The sequence below is a fragment of the Anomalospiza imberbis genome, chromosome 1 (assembly GCF_031753505.1).
Source record: "Anomalospiza imberbis isolate Cuckoo-Finch-1a 21T00152 chromosome 1, ASM3175350v1, whole genome shotgun sequence".
NCBI lineage: Eukaryota > Metazoa > Chordata > Aves > Passeriformes > Viduidae > Anomalospiza > Anomalospiza imberbis.
Genome location: NC_089681.1, coordinates 95,438,004 through 95,452,044, shown reverse-complemented (window position 1 = coordinate 95,452,044; position 14,041 = coordinate 95,438,004). Strand labels below are relative to the sequence as shown.

General features: G+C 36.4%; 1 protein-coding gene across 3 annotated transcripts in view; it reads left to right on the top strand.

Annotated features, from left to right (window-relative positions):
* CTDP1 (CTD phosphatase subunit 1) overlaps positions 1–14,041 on the top strand; it is a 318,905-nt gene that overhangs the window by 245,548 nt on the left and 59,316 nt on the right. For all 3 annotated transcript variants that reach the window (XM_068200862.1, XM_068200849.1, XM_068200855.1), the window contains 3 exons: positions 4,629–4,719; positions 5,824–5,990; positions 7,559–8,644. In XM_068200862.1, coding sequence (XP_068056963.1) covers positions 4,629–4,719; positions 5,824–5,990; positions 7,559–8,644 — 1,344 coding nt within the window. The remainder of the gene's footprint in view (positions 1–4,628; positions 4,720–5,823; positions 5,991–7,558; positions 8,645–14,041) is intronic.

Genomic DNA, 14,041 nt, shown 5'->3' with positions numbered 1-14,041 from the left:
TAAAAGAAACATGCCCTGGTTATGCGAGTGTATAGGTCTGAATCGTGTTAGGAGGGACACCATGTTTTTAAACTGTCAATATGGGCTAAAAGCCAATTTTAGTCTTCTCTATCAGAAGAGCATTTTCTCCTCAAACTTCCCTTTATCAAGTCTGTTGGTCTAAGACAGTATAATTAACAATATTTTAGGTTATGACTGTCAAACCACCCATACTGCTGTTCCATGTCTCCTAGCTTTTCTTTAAATTGTCTTTCACATTTGCTTTTACTGTGTTGTATTGCCAGGAGTGTTTTGAACAACAATGTCCCAGTAATCCCACTTCTTAGCTAGAAAGGATGGTACTAAGAGCTAGCTATCCTAGTTAGCTCTAAAACAATTCAGGGAAAAAAAAAAGAAAACAATTCTTTATGCATGTTAAATGCCATAGAAGAGGCTTGTAATGACAATTATAAGAGACTTCTGAATGACAACATACAATATTTCTGTAATCAGAATGTCATGTTTATTTGTGGTCTCCAGCTAATACTCCTTGAAAGGTTTAAGGTATGTCCTGTCCTGCCAGTCCAAGTGAATGCTTCTATGTGACTCAGTCTGACTGTAGTTTGAAGAATCTTACTAAAGCTTTGTCAGTCTTGCTGTTGGATTAAGTGTTGTGTACTGCTAATGCATGATCAAATCTGTGCCTTTTTGTACTTCTTAGAATGCATTTTTATTTTCTGTGGCAAAAAAGGAATAGTTTTCTTATGCACTAGGCTTCAGTATATGGTAGTAAAAAAGTGACGGGGCAGTCTTCCTCACCTGGATCTGTGTGCCATGATCTGGCCTAAGGTCAGAAGCTGTGTAGCAAATGGCCTTCAGAGCCAGGGAGGTGTTGCAGAGTAGTTAACTCATGATGTCTGACTGCTTTCCCTGTCTTCTCTCAGTGTGTGATTTGACTTGACCCTCTGCCCATTTTAGTCTCTGAGCCCCAGTGTGGATTACCCTGCAGTCCCTGTGCTGCCACAGGCTGACACTTACTGAGGTCATCATGTTCAAGCTACCCCGTTTATTCCATAGAGGGAATAGCCATCAAATTAGGGTATTGCTGCTTCCTGTCACCCACAGACTTCTGGATTTCTGCCTAAAGCTGTTTAACCTCATCAAAAGCATTCAAACTGCAAGTGGGTTTTTTCTGCAGTGCTGGTGATCGTTTCAGCTGAAGTATGTGGACAAGCACTGTATGCAGCTTTTGGTCCGCCTGTGCAGCCAAGACACAATACTAGAGAAATACATAGCTGATACATATAGAGAACACTTGATGTCAGTATTGGTTAAATGGTTTCTCACAGAGCTGTCTGTTTGATACTCTGTTATCCCTGTGTTACATAAAGAAAGAACATGTAATAAAATGCTGGGGATCTTGTTCATGAGGAAAAGGTTCTTTGCTTAGGTCCCCTGTAGTCATCCTATATATCTTTGTGAATTCTGAACTCTGAGCTGCTCCTTTCATGTCCTAGAAGGCTTTTGAAAAGAGATGATATCTTGTCAGTCCTTTTCTCTCATCTTAACTGACTCCTGCCAGCTGTTAAGTGGGACTAGCTGATATTTGTAAACACCATTTATATCTGCTGAAATAATAAAAATAATGTATCTTAAACCCTTTTTTAGTTTGACATGTTTACAAAGTGATATCTGGTAGTATGTTTATGAAGATGAGCTTTGGATTTCATTATCTAGAGCTCCCTGGAGTATTTCTCTACTAAATAATTATTTTGAGCAATTGTTACTTAATTGGTTTTTCTACTCTATAAGAGAAGTTTGGTATATTTAAAACAGATGTCAGCTTAAAAGCTAGTTGTAAAATGCCACAGAGAATTTTGAGTTCAGAAGCTATTAAGTAACAATAAAGCAATGTGAAATCACTCCAGATTTACAATGAAATTTAGAAAGTAGGACCAAGTTGAGAGCATTCATATGTATGATTTGTTACAGCAAGTATATTACAGAATGTATACAGTGTGTATGTATAATCACCAGTGTCTAGAGTTGTCCCAGCTTTTGAAAGATTGGGTCAATAGCTCTTTCCAGGTTGTAAAGTAGAATCTCAAGTAGAACTGAAGGTAACCTGATTCTTCAGAAATTCAATTTTAGTTTTATTTATAAAAGGACTTATTCAAATTCTTGTTGGCTCCAACTGTTGTATAACTTCTCCTAGGAACTGCTATTTAACTCAAACTTTCTCTAAGATTTGAGGCATCCTTAATATGAGTTAGTTTTCAACATTGTATCTTCTGATGGTTTTAACTTATTTTTTACTTATTTATGAATTTTCTTTTCTAAGAGAGTCTATCTAAGAGCAGGCAATACTTTTTGGTAAGTCTATGTGCAAATAGCCAGTCTGAGGTGGGGAACAAACAACTGGAGCATTAGTCTCTGCTAGGTGAGTCTACTCGATAGTCCCTCCTAATGTGGTGTAGGATAATTAGTGTCTTCAGTTTGTTCAAGAAACTTAGGGGCATACCTAGCACAGTGTCTAATTTATGAGAATAAGTGGAAGCTCATTTTGTTGGCTTTGTTTGTCCCAGTCTCTCTTGATCCCTATCCTAACCCATGAACCCTTCATTATATTTTCTCTCCCCTGTCCAGCTGCAGAGGAGAGTGAGAGAGTGACTTTGGTGGGTGCCTGGTGTGTTGAAGAAAACAAATTATAAAATGTTACCTGCCCTTTCCCTGAGATGTTAAAACATCAAATTGTTTGTTATGTTGATTTAGTTGACTGGGGAACATCTAAAAGAAACCAGTTTGACCTGGAAAGAACTTTTTTAAAAGAGATCAATGCTGTTTTCTGTGTTGTTACTTAGGTAGCTTAACCTTGGACTCTCCTAAGGTGGGCTTGAGTCTTTGCAGATGGATCTTTGATGAGCTCTATCCTCAGTGTATTTTTAGTTTAGTGATAAAGCATTATGGTGAAGCTTTGGAATGCTACCTTATCTCTAATCTCTGGCAGCTAGGCTTTCTGCATTTGGACTTTTTTAGTTCAACTTCGTTTTTCTTACAGTTTTAGCTCAGCATTGCTGCTGAGTGCTTCACTGAAGTTTTGCTGTGTAATCAGTGCACTTCTGTCTAATTCAGTGTGGAGAGTTCCTGTGTATTCAGACAATTAGCAGAAGAGAATTTGGCTGAGAAGAACAGCAACTTGTGTGACAGCTTTTGTAGTTTGTCAAAGTATATGTGTGTACAGCAATAAATCTTTGTAGCTAATTCTCTCAATTCATTATGCCTAGGTACTGCAAGGGTCTCACTACAGGGGATGATTCTACGAGTTTGCAGAAATTCTTAAGCATAGTCGGGTGAGTTAAGGTTGAACCTCTGTCCTTAACTCAGAATTTTCTTGCTTTTATGGGTTTTAAGTTTTTCCAATTACACATCAATATTAATTACATACAGGATCAACTTTCAGAAGTGATGACTGATTTTTAGGGTTTTTTTTAAACTTTGTTTTTGAAGTCTCAACTTAAGGTACTCTTGGGAGCTAGACTGTTAAAAGGCGTTGAGTGTATATTCTGTGCAAATCTGAGCTCCTTGAAAGAAAATTAAAGTTGGTCCATAGAGTCTGTAGTCATTTTGAATTTTATTTCTGGTTTTAATATGGCCATCATTTAAAGTAAAAGGCAATAAATCTTGAAAAGATGGTTCCCAAGTAAGTATTGACTGCCTTGTAATAGTCATAAGAATAATGAGAAGCCGATACTAGTTTCAGTACAAATTCAGTAAGACAAAAAATACAGGTTAGCATATAATATGCCAGTTTCTTTCTAAGCAATTATGTGGCTGCCATCTGCTCACAAAGGTGAACTTCATTACTGGAGACTAGGTTCAGAAGCATGTGCATGTGTGTTTGTGCACCTGAGTCATCATTTTCCTAAATAATAGCATTTTATCTTGCTTTAAGATCAGCTAGCACCGCTTCTGTTTTGGTTTTGGGGGTTTTTTTTTGTTTTTTTTTTTTTGTTTTTTTGTTTTTTTTTTGTTTTGTTTTTGTTTTTTTTTTTCTTTCTTTCTTTGTTTTTCTAAAGAGTGCAGTCAGAAAAGTTACTACAACTGGGCCTAAATATTTCTAGAAGTCCCAGGATATATTCATTATATGTAAATGTATTGAAGTAGTTGTTAGAGGTACAACTTAAAACCTACAAATGCAAGAGCTCTGGCTGGAACTATCTCTTAACTTCATACTGTGCTTAAATATTGCAGCACATTGCCGACTCTTGTGAGACTTCTCTGCAGTCCCTAGGCATAATGAGCTCAGGAGAGCATTTAGCTTTAAAGACCCAACTATAGAGAGATAAATGTAAGTTGCAAAAATCATGTGTCTATCACCTACTGTCTCTTTCAGCCTTATTTATTTGGCTGTCACAAATTCAGTTTTCATACCATCTTGAAAGAAAATTAGGTTATTAGGTAATTTTTTAAATTAATCTCACTGAATTAGCTACAAATACCTGATCCACTATACTTTCTCGCATTTGATCTCATGCCTTAAAATTGCCTGTTAAACTGCTGTTGCACAAATTAAAATAGCAGAAGTATATAAAATATAAATAAGGAACAAACATCTTGAACATTAACTTTTTAATTTCTTCTTCCAAAAGGATTTTTGGACCCTGAAAAGAAGCTTTTTTCCCATCGGATATTGTCAAGGGATGAATGTATCGATCCATTTTCTAAAACTGGGAATCTTAGGTATGTATATGGGTCATAGACATTATACAAACCATGACAACAAACAGAGAAAATATGCTAAATAAAAAAAAATTACTCAGTCTGCACTTAATGTGTTTATATCCTTCTTTGTCTGCCTCTTAAATATCAACACCACCTCAGTAAAACTTAGGTGTTGGTCATAGCAGCATTTCCTCTATTTAATGGGTTCTGTGGTAGTAGAACAGTAAGAGTGTGATGCCATGGCGTCATGTTTTCACTTAAACTTCTTATTCTTGTAATAACAACCATATTTCAACTTTGTCTTATGATCTTGTAGAATGACTTTTATGTTGTGGGTGTTTTAATTAAACCAAAAATCTCAGTTTGAGTTTAATTCATAATTGAATACCTAGTATTCTGGCTTTCAAATGTGCTAAAAGCACCTTCTGTTCCTAGTGTTTCTTGAAATTAGGTCATCTAGAGCCTTGAATTCATATTTTAGTCTAAATTCACATTCTGATCTTTTTCAGAGTATAAAGCCAAGATTTTTTCTAAGATAGATAAGTTTAATGCAGCTTTATTAAATACTTAGTTATTGCCCCTCCACACCTGACTGTAACAAATGCGAAGCATTTTTTCTTTGCTTGCTCTGTTTTTTTTATGCATCTTAAGTACTCTACCTCCTCTTCTTCCTAGGTGATGGATGATATTAGTACTTCTGTTTCAATCCAGTTCATTGGGTTGAATGAATCTATTCTTTAAAAACTCTTCTTGTGTCTTTTACCTGTCTATATATAGGTAGTGTATTGACCTTGTGATAGTTGACTTTGGGCTATTGGTTGACAAAAACAAGTGAAAACCAGACTGAAATGTTGTAATTGTTTGTTTTTATGGAGGTTTCTTGTTTTCTGCTTTTAGCCTTTGGGACACAGATTTTAAAAGACCTGTTTCCTTTTTATCCACTAACTTTAATTTGTTCAAAGCTTGTATAATTTTAATATTACTGGCTTTTTGTAAGTTTCTTTTGTAAGTTCCATGTTCTGCAGACATGTTCATAATAAACCAGGGCATCAATAGAAATTGCTTTCATTGCTACATAAATTTCTCAAACTGGCTTAATTTATCAACTATTTTGTCTCTTAGAGATCTTTTTCCTTGTGGAGATTCCATGGTTTGCATCATTGATGATAGAGAGGATGTTTGGAAGTTTGCACCCAATTTGATAACTGTGAAGAAATATGTATACTTCCAGGGGATAGGAGATATTAATGCACCTCCTGGATCAAGAGAAATGCAAATGAAGAAGAAAGGTAATTAGATTGTTTTTAAACCACATTTATAATATTGTCCACTTTTCAAACATGATTGATGTAAGTCATTGAAATGGTCTTAGTAATATTGCAGCTGTGCTCAGATGGGCAGTCCCAAATTATTGAAGTTGACAGCACAAATGTGAGTAGCTTGGTAAAATTAGACTGTTCTTACAGAGAGCACTCTTTTTGGCATCAACCAGAGCAGAAGTGAAGCAGTAGCAAGTGTTGTGGCTGATAGCTGATTTGGCAATACACCAAACTCTTTACGAATGTGTAGAGGGTGACAGTTTCTCCCTCACACCCCCATGTAAAACATGCTGACTTTTTCTTCTCTATAGGTTTCACCTCTTCAGTCCCTTTCCTTGCCCTTGGGACTTGGAGGAATAAGTAATAAACTCTGGCCTCAACACACTGCTGAAAATGAATGTTGAAATCTGCTTGCCTCCCAGTCTAAATCATGCTAATAAAATTAGTGTGAATTTTTAGCACCTACTGAACATGGTGTTCTGGCATTTAACACAGGAACCCTATGTTCAACAGGCTCAGCAGTGTAATACACATAATGGATTTAGAAAGTACACGTGACTAGACTGGTAATTGAGGGCAAAATGTATTTGAAACACAATTTCATAAGAAAGAATTGTTGGGCTTTTTCCAATTTAGCCAAGGGTTTGGGTTTTATTTTAATTTAATACCTGTGACATTGCTCTCTTTCCCTTTTTGAAGTAGAAATGTCCAATGCAACAATAGAAATAGTACGATCAATTTGAATCAGGTCACTGTGATGTGGGACCTCTACAGTTGACTCCTGTCCTTACTTACAGGGCTGGAACATGCACACAAAGGGAGACAAAGTAGTGTGATTTCACGCAGTGTTCCCAGTGAACGTTTGCATGCAGCCTTTTGGAAGTCTGCAGGTTCTTTAATTATCTCTACTTCTGCAGACATCTGCGAACACATCCTAAAACTATTCTTCTGTTTTTGACTCTATTACACTTTCACTTGCATTCCATCAGTCTTAAATTGAGCATGAGTAGCATCTTAGTGTTGCTAAAATACACATGTCTTTTCAAGGACTAAAGTTCAGTTATTTTGTTACGAAAATTAGGTAATATGAAAGACATGGCTGTTTATTTATAAAGTTCTTGTACTGTCATTCTGGATTAGGACTTTATGAAGCAAATTCTGCCCACCTGTCCCCCATTTGTTTATTTTCATTGCTGTAAGTTGTAATCATAAAACTTACACTGCAAGATAAACCCTTTAATGTTTGCAGAGTTAACAAATAACTACTTATGACCTGTGATTTAAAGAAAAAAAGCTGCTTATGTAACTTCTTTACAAAAGTAATGTTTGTTATGTTTGAGAGTCCTCTCTAGTAATCACTGATACCTAGAGAATTTTAACAACTCTGAAAAGCCTAGTGATCACTTCCAAGCATAATTAAATCTAAGTCCATATGTAAACTCTGTGTTTAAGGTCAATGAAAATTAAATTTTGGTTAATCTGAAAAGAAGAAAAAAAGGGAAAATATGTATGTGTTTTCTTTCTTGCCTGTGTCTTAGCAAACCACTCTACAAAACCCGAGGCATTGGATTCAGCAGTGATTTCAGCAAAAGATGTTGAAGAAATAACGAATGTTACATGTGTAGAAGAACTCAGTAATGGTCTCAAGAAAACTGCAGTGGAGACTTGCACTGTAAATGGGAGTACTCCTCTAAGCAGTGAAACATCTGATGGGGATCTGAACTCTCATAATAAAGTTAATGCCCAGGACTCCTTAAATGATAACATTGGTCACAGAATGGATGGTGAGGTCACTGATGATTTGGCAAATAAAAAAGAATCTCAGATTTTTTCAGAACAAGTTGATACAACAGTTACAGAGAAGCAGCAAACCCAAGAGAAGATAACAAATGATTTGGACTTTGAACTGTCTAGTGACAGTGAAAGTGATGATGGATTGGATTCCAAAAAGTCATCCACTTCTGTATCAGATAGTGAGAATGAGGAAAAGAGAAGTTGGAAGAAATCCAAACAACCTCTGCAGGTTGAAAATTTGCAGCAAGAGAGTTGCACTGATCTGAGTGAGAAAAAGTATGGTCTGGTGAACCATTCTGGGGACACACAGTCTTTACCTAGTGAAAATATCCAGGAAAAAATTGATCATGAAGCACAAGAGGAAAGTGAACAGGAAAGCCTTTGTGATTTAGGAAATGGGTCTGGAGACAAGAAAGAAGCTGAAACAGAATCGCAGATTAGTGAACAGTCTGGAATTACAATGGGTGAGTCCTTGGACCAGAGCATGGAGGAGGAAGAGGAGGAAGATGATACAGATGATGACGACCATTTAATATACCTTGAGGAGATCCTTGTGCGAGTTCACACTGATTATTACACAAAGTATGATAAATATCTGAAAAAAGAGATTGAGGAAATTCCAGACATCAGAAAAATAGTACCAGAACTAAAAAGTAAAGTCTTGGCAGACGTAACCATAATATTTAGTGGACTTTACCCGACAAATTTCCCTATTGAAAAGACACGGGAGCACTATCATGCCACAGCACTTGGAGCTAAAATTGTGAAGAATCTCGTACTTACTGCTGATGATCCTGATAAAGCAACACATCTCATTGCAGCAAGGACAGGTACGTATTTGAGCAGCTTTTATTTTGTTAGAGTTCATGCCTTGAGCTCTTTTGTATAATCTACAGACTTTAATGTAACTGAGATTACACTCAAAATCAAAGGAAAGATTCTTCCTAAAACAATTTAACAGCCTTTTAAAAAGGATCTTTATCTTCTTTTTTGCACAAATGTGACTTTTAATTGTTAAAAGTAGGACCCACTAATACCCTCTAATGCAATGTGTCATGTCTCAGTTTTTTGTTAAGAATTGGCGATACTAATAGTCAAAGACTCAGAGTTGTTGAATAGAAACTTTTAATATTTGTGTCAATAAAAGTTTATGATCATCTTGCTACAAAGTATAGCAGTGCTCTCTTTCTCAGTTTCTCAGATTCACCTCTCATGGTTCAGTTTCACTTGGTATGGAACTCAAACATTATTTTAAGAGACTGCTAATACCCTGTCACTGCACTGTGCTGCACCTGTATTGTTTTGTCAAAGGAAATGTAAGAGAGTTTAGCTTAACTTCTAGGTTGTCCTTGACAAAGCTGCCTGTTTTTTCTTAGCTGTAATGGATAACAATGTACCATTGGTAGCTGCCCCAGAGGAGCTACCAGTCAGCAGCTCTAGCTTCTAGCACACTGGTTTTTTTGGGTGCAGCCTGAGGCTTGGTTCCCTCATTGCTGGCCTTTCAAAATTACATGGAATCTAAATATCTGATAGTAAAATCCATGAAATACAAAAATAAAATTGCACATTTTAAATAATCTAAAACTTATAGATACTTATAGGACACGCTTACATGTCATAAGCAAAGAAATACATTATCTGCCACTTATTGGAATTGTTTTTGGATTCATGTGGGGTTTTAGTACATCAGAAACAGCTTAATTTTATTGGCTTGTATTTTAAAGAGAGAGTACTTTCCTCAAAAAGTCTGTATGTCAAGAGGCATTTAAGTAGTACAAGCATATGATAAATGGAGATAGACACTCTAGTAGTAAAAACAGCCTAAAACTCAGGAGATGGAATTAGATACATTGAGATTAGCTGGGATTCTAGGTTGTGAAGATGTGATAATTGCAACAGTGAATGTGAAGTTTTGAAATCAATGAATGCATCAGTTTGGGACTCCATTGTTTTACTACTGTTGCTGATTAGCTGTTTTAAAACGTCATAAATAGGGTTAATTATTTCAGCAAGTAATTATGCTACTTTGTCATACTTCATTGGAGGAATAATAGCCATCAGTATAAGAGATGGTTTTCCAATTTCAAATTTTAAAATGTTTCATTTTAAAGTTTGAAATTGGAAAATTTCAAAATGCTTCATTTTAAAGTTGCTTTATCTTAAACTAGATTACTTCTGAATGTAGTTATACATCAGATGCAACTATTGTGTGATGGGGTAAAATTGATAGGATAAATGTAAATGAGACGCTCCCAAACATACACATTTCTCTAGAGTGAAAAGTATTGAAAAACCCACTAAGGTACACATCATGTGATAATGGGAAGCAGTTGACTTTTTATTTGGTTTTTTTTTTTTGAATGTACTATTTGAGGGTTGTGTGTTTGTGTAAATTCATCTATGCATCCTTGTGTTCTATTTTTATAAATAAATTATTTGCCACCTGCACATTCTTAGTGAATTGTACTAAAGTGCATTTGAATATGAAAAACTATTTTAACTTTGTTTTTTGATTAAATTGCATTTTGCACTAATTCTAGCTGAGGTAAATCGGCAGTCATTTCTGCCTAATGGGCAATACTCTTGTCTTACATCATCACTTAATAATTATTTCTATGACAATGGCAATGAAATAATGGGATTTAGAGGGAATAAAACAGTATTCTCCAATAACCCTTTGTAAGGTCCTTGTGGATTGACTGGTTCTGGTTTTGTGGTGGGGTTTTGGTTTTTTTTCAGCTGGAGACTGTTATTCTCTCCTCTGGAAGGTGGGAGTAGTTAGGCTGCATCATTCTAATTTCATGAAGGGAACTTCTTAATCAGAGATTTTAAGGCTATAAATTTTGATCTGTCACAGCTGGATTTGTGATAATTCATCTGTCAATGTGATTTTCATAGTGATTATGGTTACAGAGCAAAGCCTCTTGTGGACAGTAAGCCATACAAATACTGCATCTTTGGCTCCTGTGGCAAACATCTGATGCACTGCTTGATAGCTAAGTGCTGGTGAAAAGGGGAAACAAAAGCATGTCCCTTCTTGAGTTTTTTTTAGAAGTCAATCATGTGAGCCCAGGCAACATTGTTATCTATACTTTTATTTTTTTTTTTTAACATGTTTGTGAAAAGTGATTCTAAAATACCTTTTAGTTTAGTCTTTCTGGGTGGCACCACTAACAGTGGCAGTCTTGGGACTCTGACAAGCAGCTGAATGTGTATGTTTGCTTTGCAGTAACTGAGATGTAAAGGCCTATACTTAATCTGCAGCAGTGTTTGGGGGTAAATACTATTAGCTTTTTCATTTTGAAGGTAAAGGAAGGATTTGGCAGAGGAAGTAAAAGGGAAGAAGTCAGTGTGAAACCGAGTTACCCCTTAGGTCTTGAAGTGATGGGGTTTCCCCTGCGAAGTGGCCTCATTATAGCTTGGTGCATTGAAATGAACAGCTACTGAAAAACATTTTAGGTTGTTTTTAAAGTATTCTTCCCAGCCTATTAGAGTAAATGATTTAAATTTTTTATTCTTTATATATACTTGTCTCTTTGCAGACAGGCCATTTATTTCCCTGTAGACCCAGGTACTCTGAATTCTAAAATTAATAAATTCTTGAAAAAAAATAGGACTTCTTTCATTACATAGGGCAGAAAATACTGTCTGCCTGAATTACTGTAAAATGCAGGATCTTTGCATCATCTAATCAGCTTTCATAAATCTGAGTGACTGAGAAAAGGCTATCCTATAGTCCTTTCCACTTGTCTATGGGCTGCATAAATCTTGCTTCAGTCTTTGAAACATATGCTGTTTGCTTTAAGCATCAGTAAACTGCACTGCAGGATGAGTTTTTATAGCTGTGTACACACTTGGCTAAGCAGTTATTGCACTGTTTCATAAACCTTGTTATGTTCCTTCCTGAACAGATGAAAGGCTCTGTAGTTGATCCTTGAATTGAATTTTTGCTGATGGAGCAGATAGAGCTGTTCAGGTCTCTCAAAAATTATTGTAGTGTGTTATGAATGGAATTACATCAGTTTAGGCCATGAATTTTTCTTTTATTTTTCAAAATATATTTGAGTCCATGCCATTTCCTACACCTGTAGTGTGTCAACAGCATTTTTTCCTGAAAAATAAGTTCAAGGGCTTTGTCTTTTAAAAAAAATAGGGTGAAGCATTGCTCTAAACTTGGCCACTGACCAAGTAAGCCTGTTGGTTTTACAGTGCAGAGTTAAACCTGAACTTTAGGAATAGCTTCAGAACAGCACATCTGTCACTTTTCTTAGGTCAGTGTTCTTGCAGAAGAGGATTTGATTAGAAATCAAGAACTATATATAAAAATTATCTGAGGAGAAATAAACTTTTAGTGATTGGATTTTCCAAGCACTGTCTGGCAGCCTGGTTGCAAACTGCCATAAGGATATGTTGATTTTTGTGTGTTGGAATCAGGAGAAAGTTCTGCAAGTGCTGCTGGTGATCTCTCCCCATTGTGTGCTTTGGTTAGTCCTGACACAGCCTTGAGCATTCACACTGAGTTCTGCATGGGTGAGATTGAATCATAGGCCACAGTTGGCTGAGCACTGTTTTCAACAAGTTCAGAAGTAGAATTGATGAGCACCTAACCCAGCTTTGAAAATAACATTTTCCAATACTATCTGCTTCAAACTGTATCCATCAGAGAGTAGATGCGATAAATTTGGCCCCCAGTTGCTTCATATGGAAAACCTTCTGTGCCTTTTTAACTTTTTGGAACAACTTTAGAATTTGAAGTAGGGAAAGGTGATTAGATGACAATAATGCAAAAAAGTAATCTGGAAAATCAGTTTTTTCTCTAAGTGATTTTCAGCTCAGCTAGGTAATTCAGATGTTTTTAGTTGCATCAGAAGTACTGTTGCTTGGATGGATTAAAATCTTTGTGCTATTTTGTCTTAATAAGTGTAACTCAAAAAGGAGAAGATACACTGCGGAAAGGGATAGGAGACAGCAAACATATTATCACAGTGCTATTTCTCCTTCCAGTTAAATTTGGTGTTTCACCAAATGTTGCTTTAATTAACAAGTGAAATCTTGATTTGTGAAGATGTCAGCTAGAAATAGGAAGCCCTCCTCAAGAGGACGCACTTGTGTTGCCTCATGCAGTTTTCAGTGTGCTGGAGTACAGGAGGCCACTGCACTTTTGAAATGGGAGGGAGGCAGAAAGCCTTGATGTTGTGGAGGTGAGAAAAGTAAGACTTTTGACTCTTGGGAGGTGGGTTTCTTTACACACAAGTCTGTGTCACCGGCTTTCACAGAATCCTAGAACATTTAGGTTGTTAGGGACCTTAAAAATCATCTAGTTCCAGTAGCAACTTCATACAAAATTGTGCTATTTTGGCTTTCATGTTCAAGTTTTCTGTCACAATCTTGTCAACTAGAAGAATTGGCATAGCTCCTCAGCATACATCCAATATGAAACAATCAGATATGTGTGAATGCAGAATGTGGGAGGGAGGGGCAGCAAGATGAAACACCTGACATCAAGTGCAGAAACATGAGTTTGAAAAACAGTTGGAGAAAGCCAACTCCTCATGTAACTTCACAGATTTAACATGAGGTGAAGGTGCAGTCTTACAGTTTTGTCCATGTTTCCCCCGATGAAGTCCAAAAGGAACAGCACATTCCCATCTATCCAACAGCATCACCAGCTCTGGTTAACTGTTGTGTGTGCTTACTAGTGAAACCACTGCTATTGCGTGTGGTATTCAGTCAGCTCCAGAGCTGTTATGTGCAGGACAGTATTGCCAGCTGTGTCTGATATTTGATTCAGTATCTAATACCAGGCACAGGTACCTAAACTTCTACCAGATATCTTGCTCTTGTAGCCTGTTTTTGCTCTGAAACTCTTATGCTTATGAACCTGATTTTAGCATTATTTTTATAACACCTGTCTTCTTACTGATTTGCTTTTCCAATGTTGTCATTCCTTTTCTCCTTTATTCTCAAAAGAAAACAATGTCCAAGCTAAGCCTTAAAACTTCTTCAGTCCTTTTTCTCCCAGATCCCTTAAACTGATTCTCTTTCAGAACCTTTGCTTTATTCCTTCTGAAATATACCCTGTGTATATATTAAATACAGGTTTATACATAACTATTTCTAACTGCAGGTATTTCTACAGTTCTTATTGAGGTTAATTAAATATTAATATCTCCAGTCAAAGCTCCTTCTGGCACTGTAAACTGGCTCATTTCCAGCAACTGTTGCAT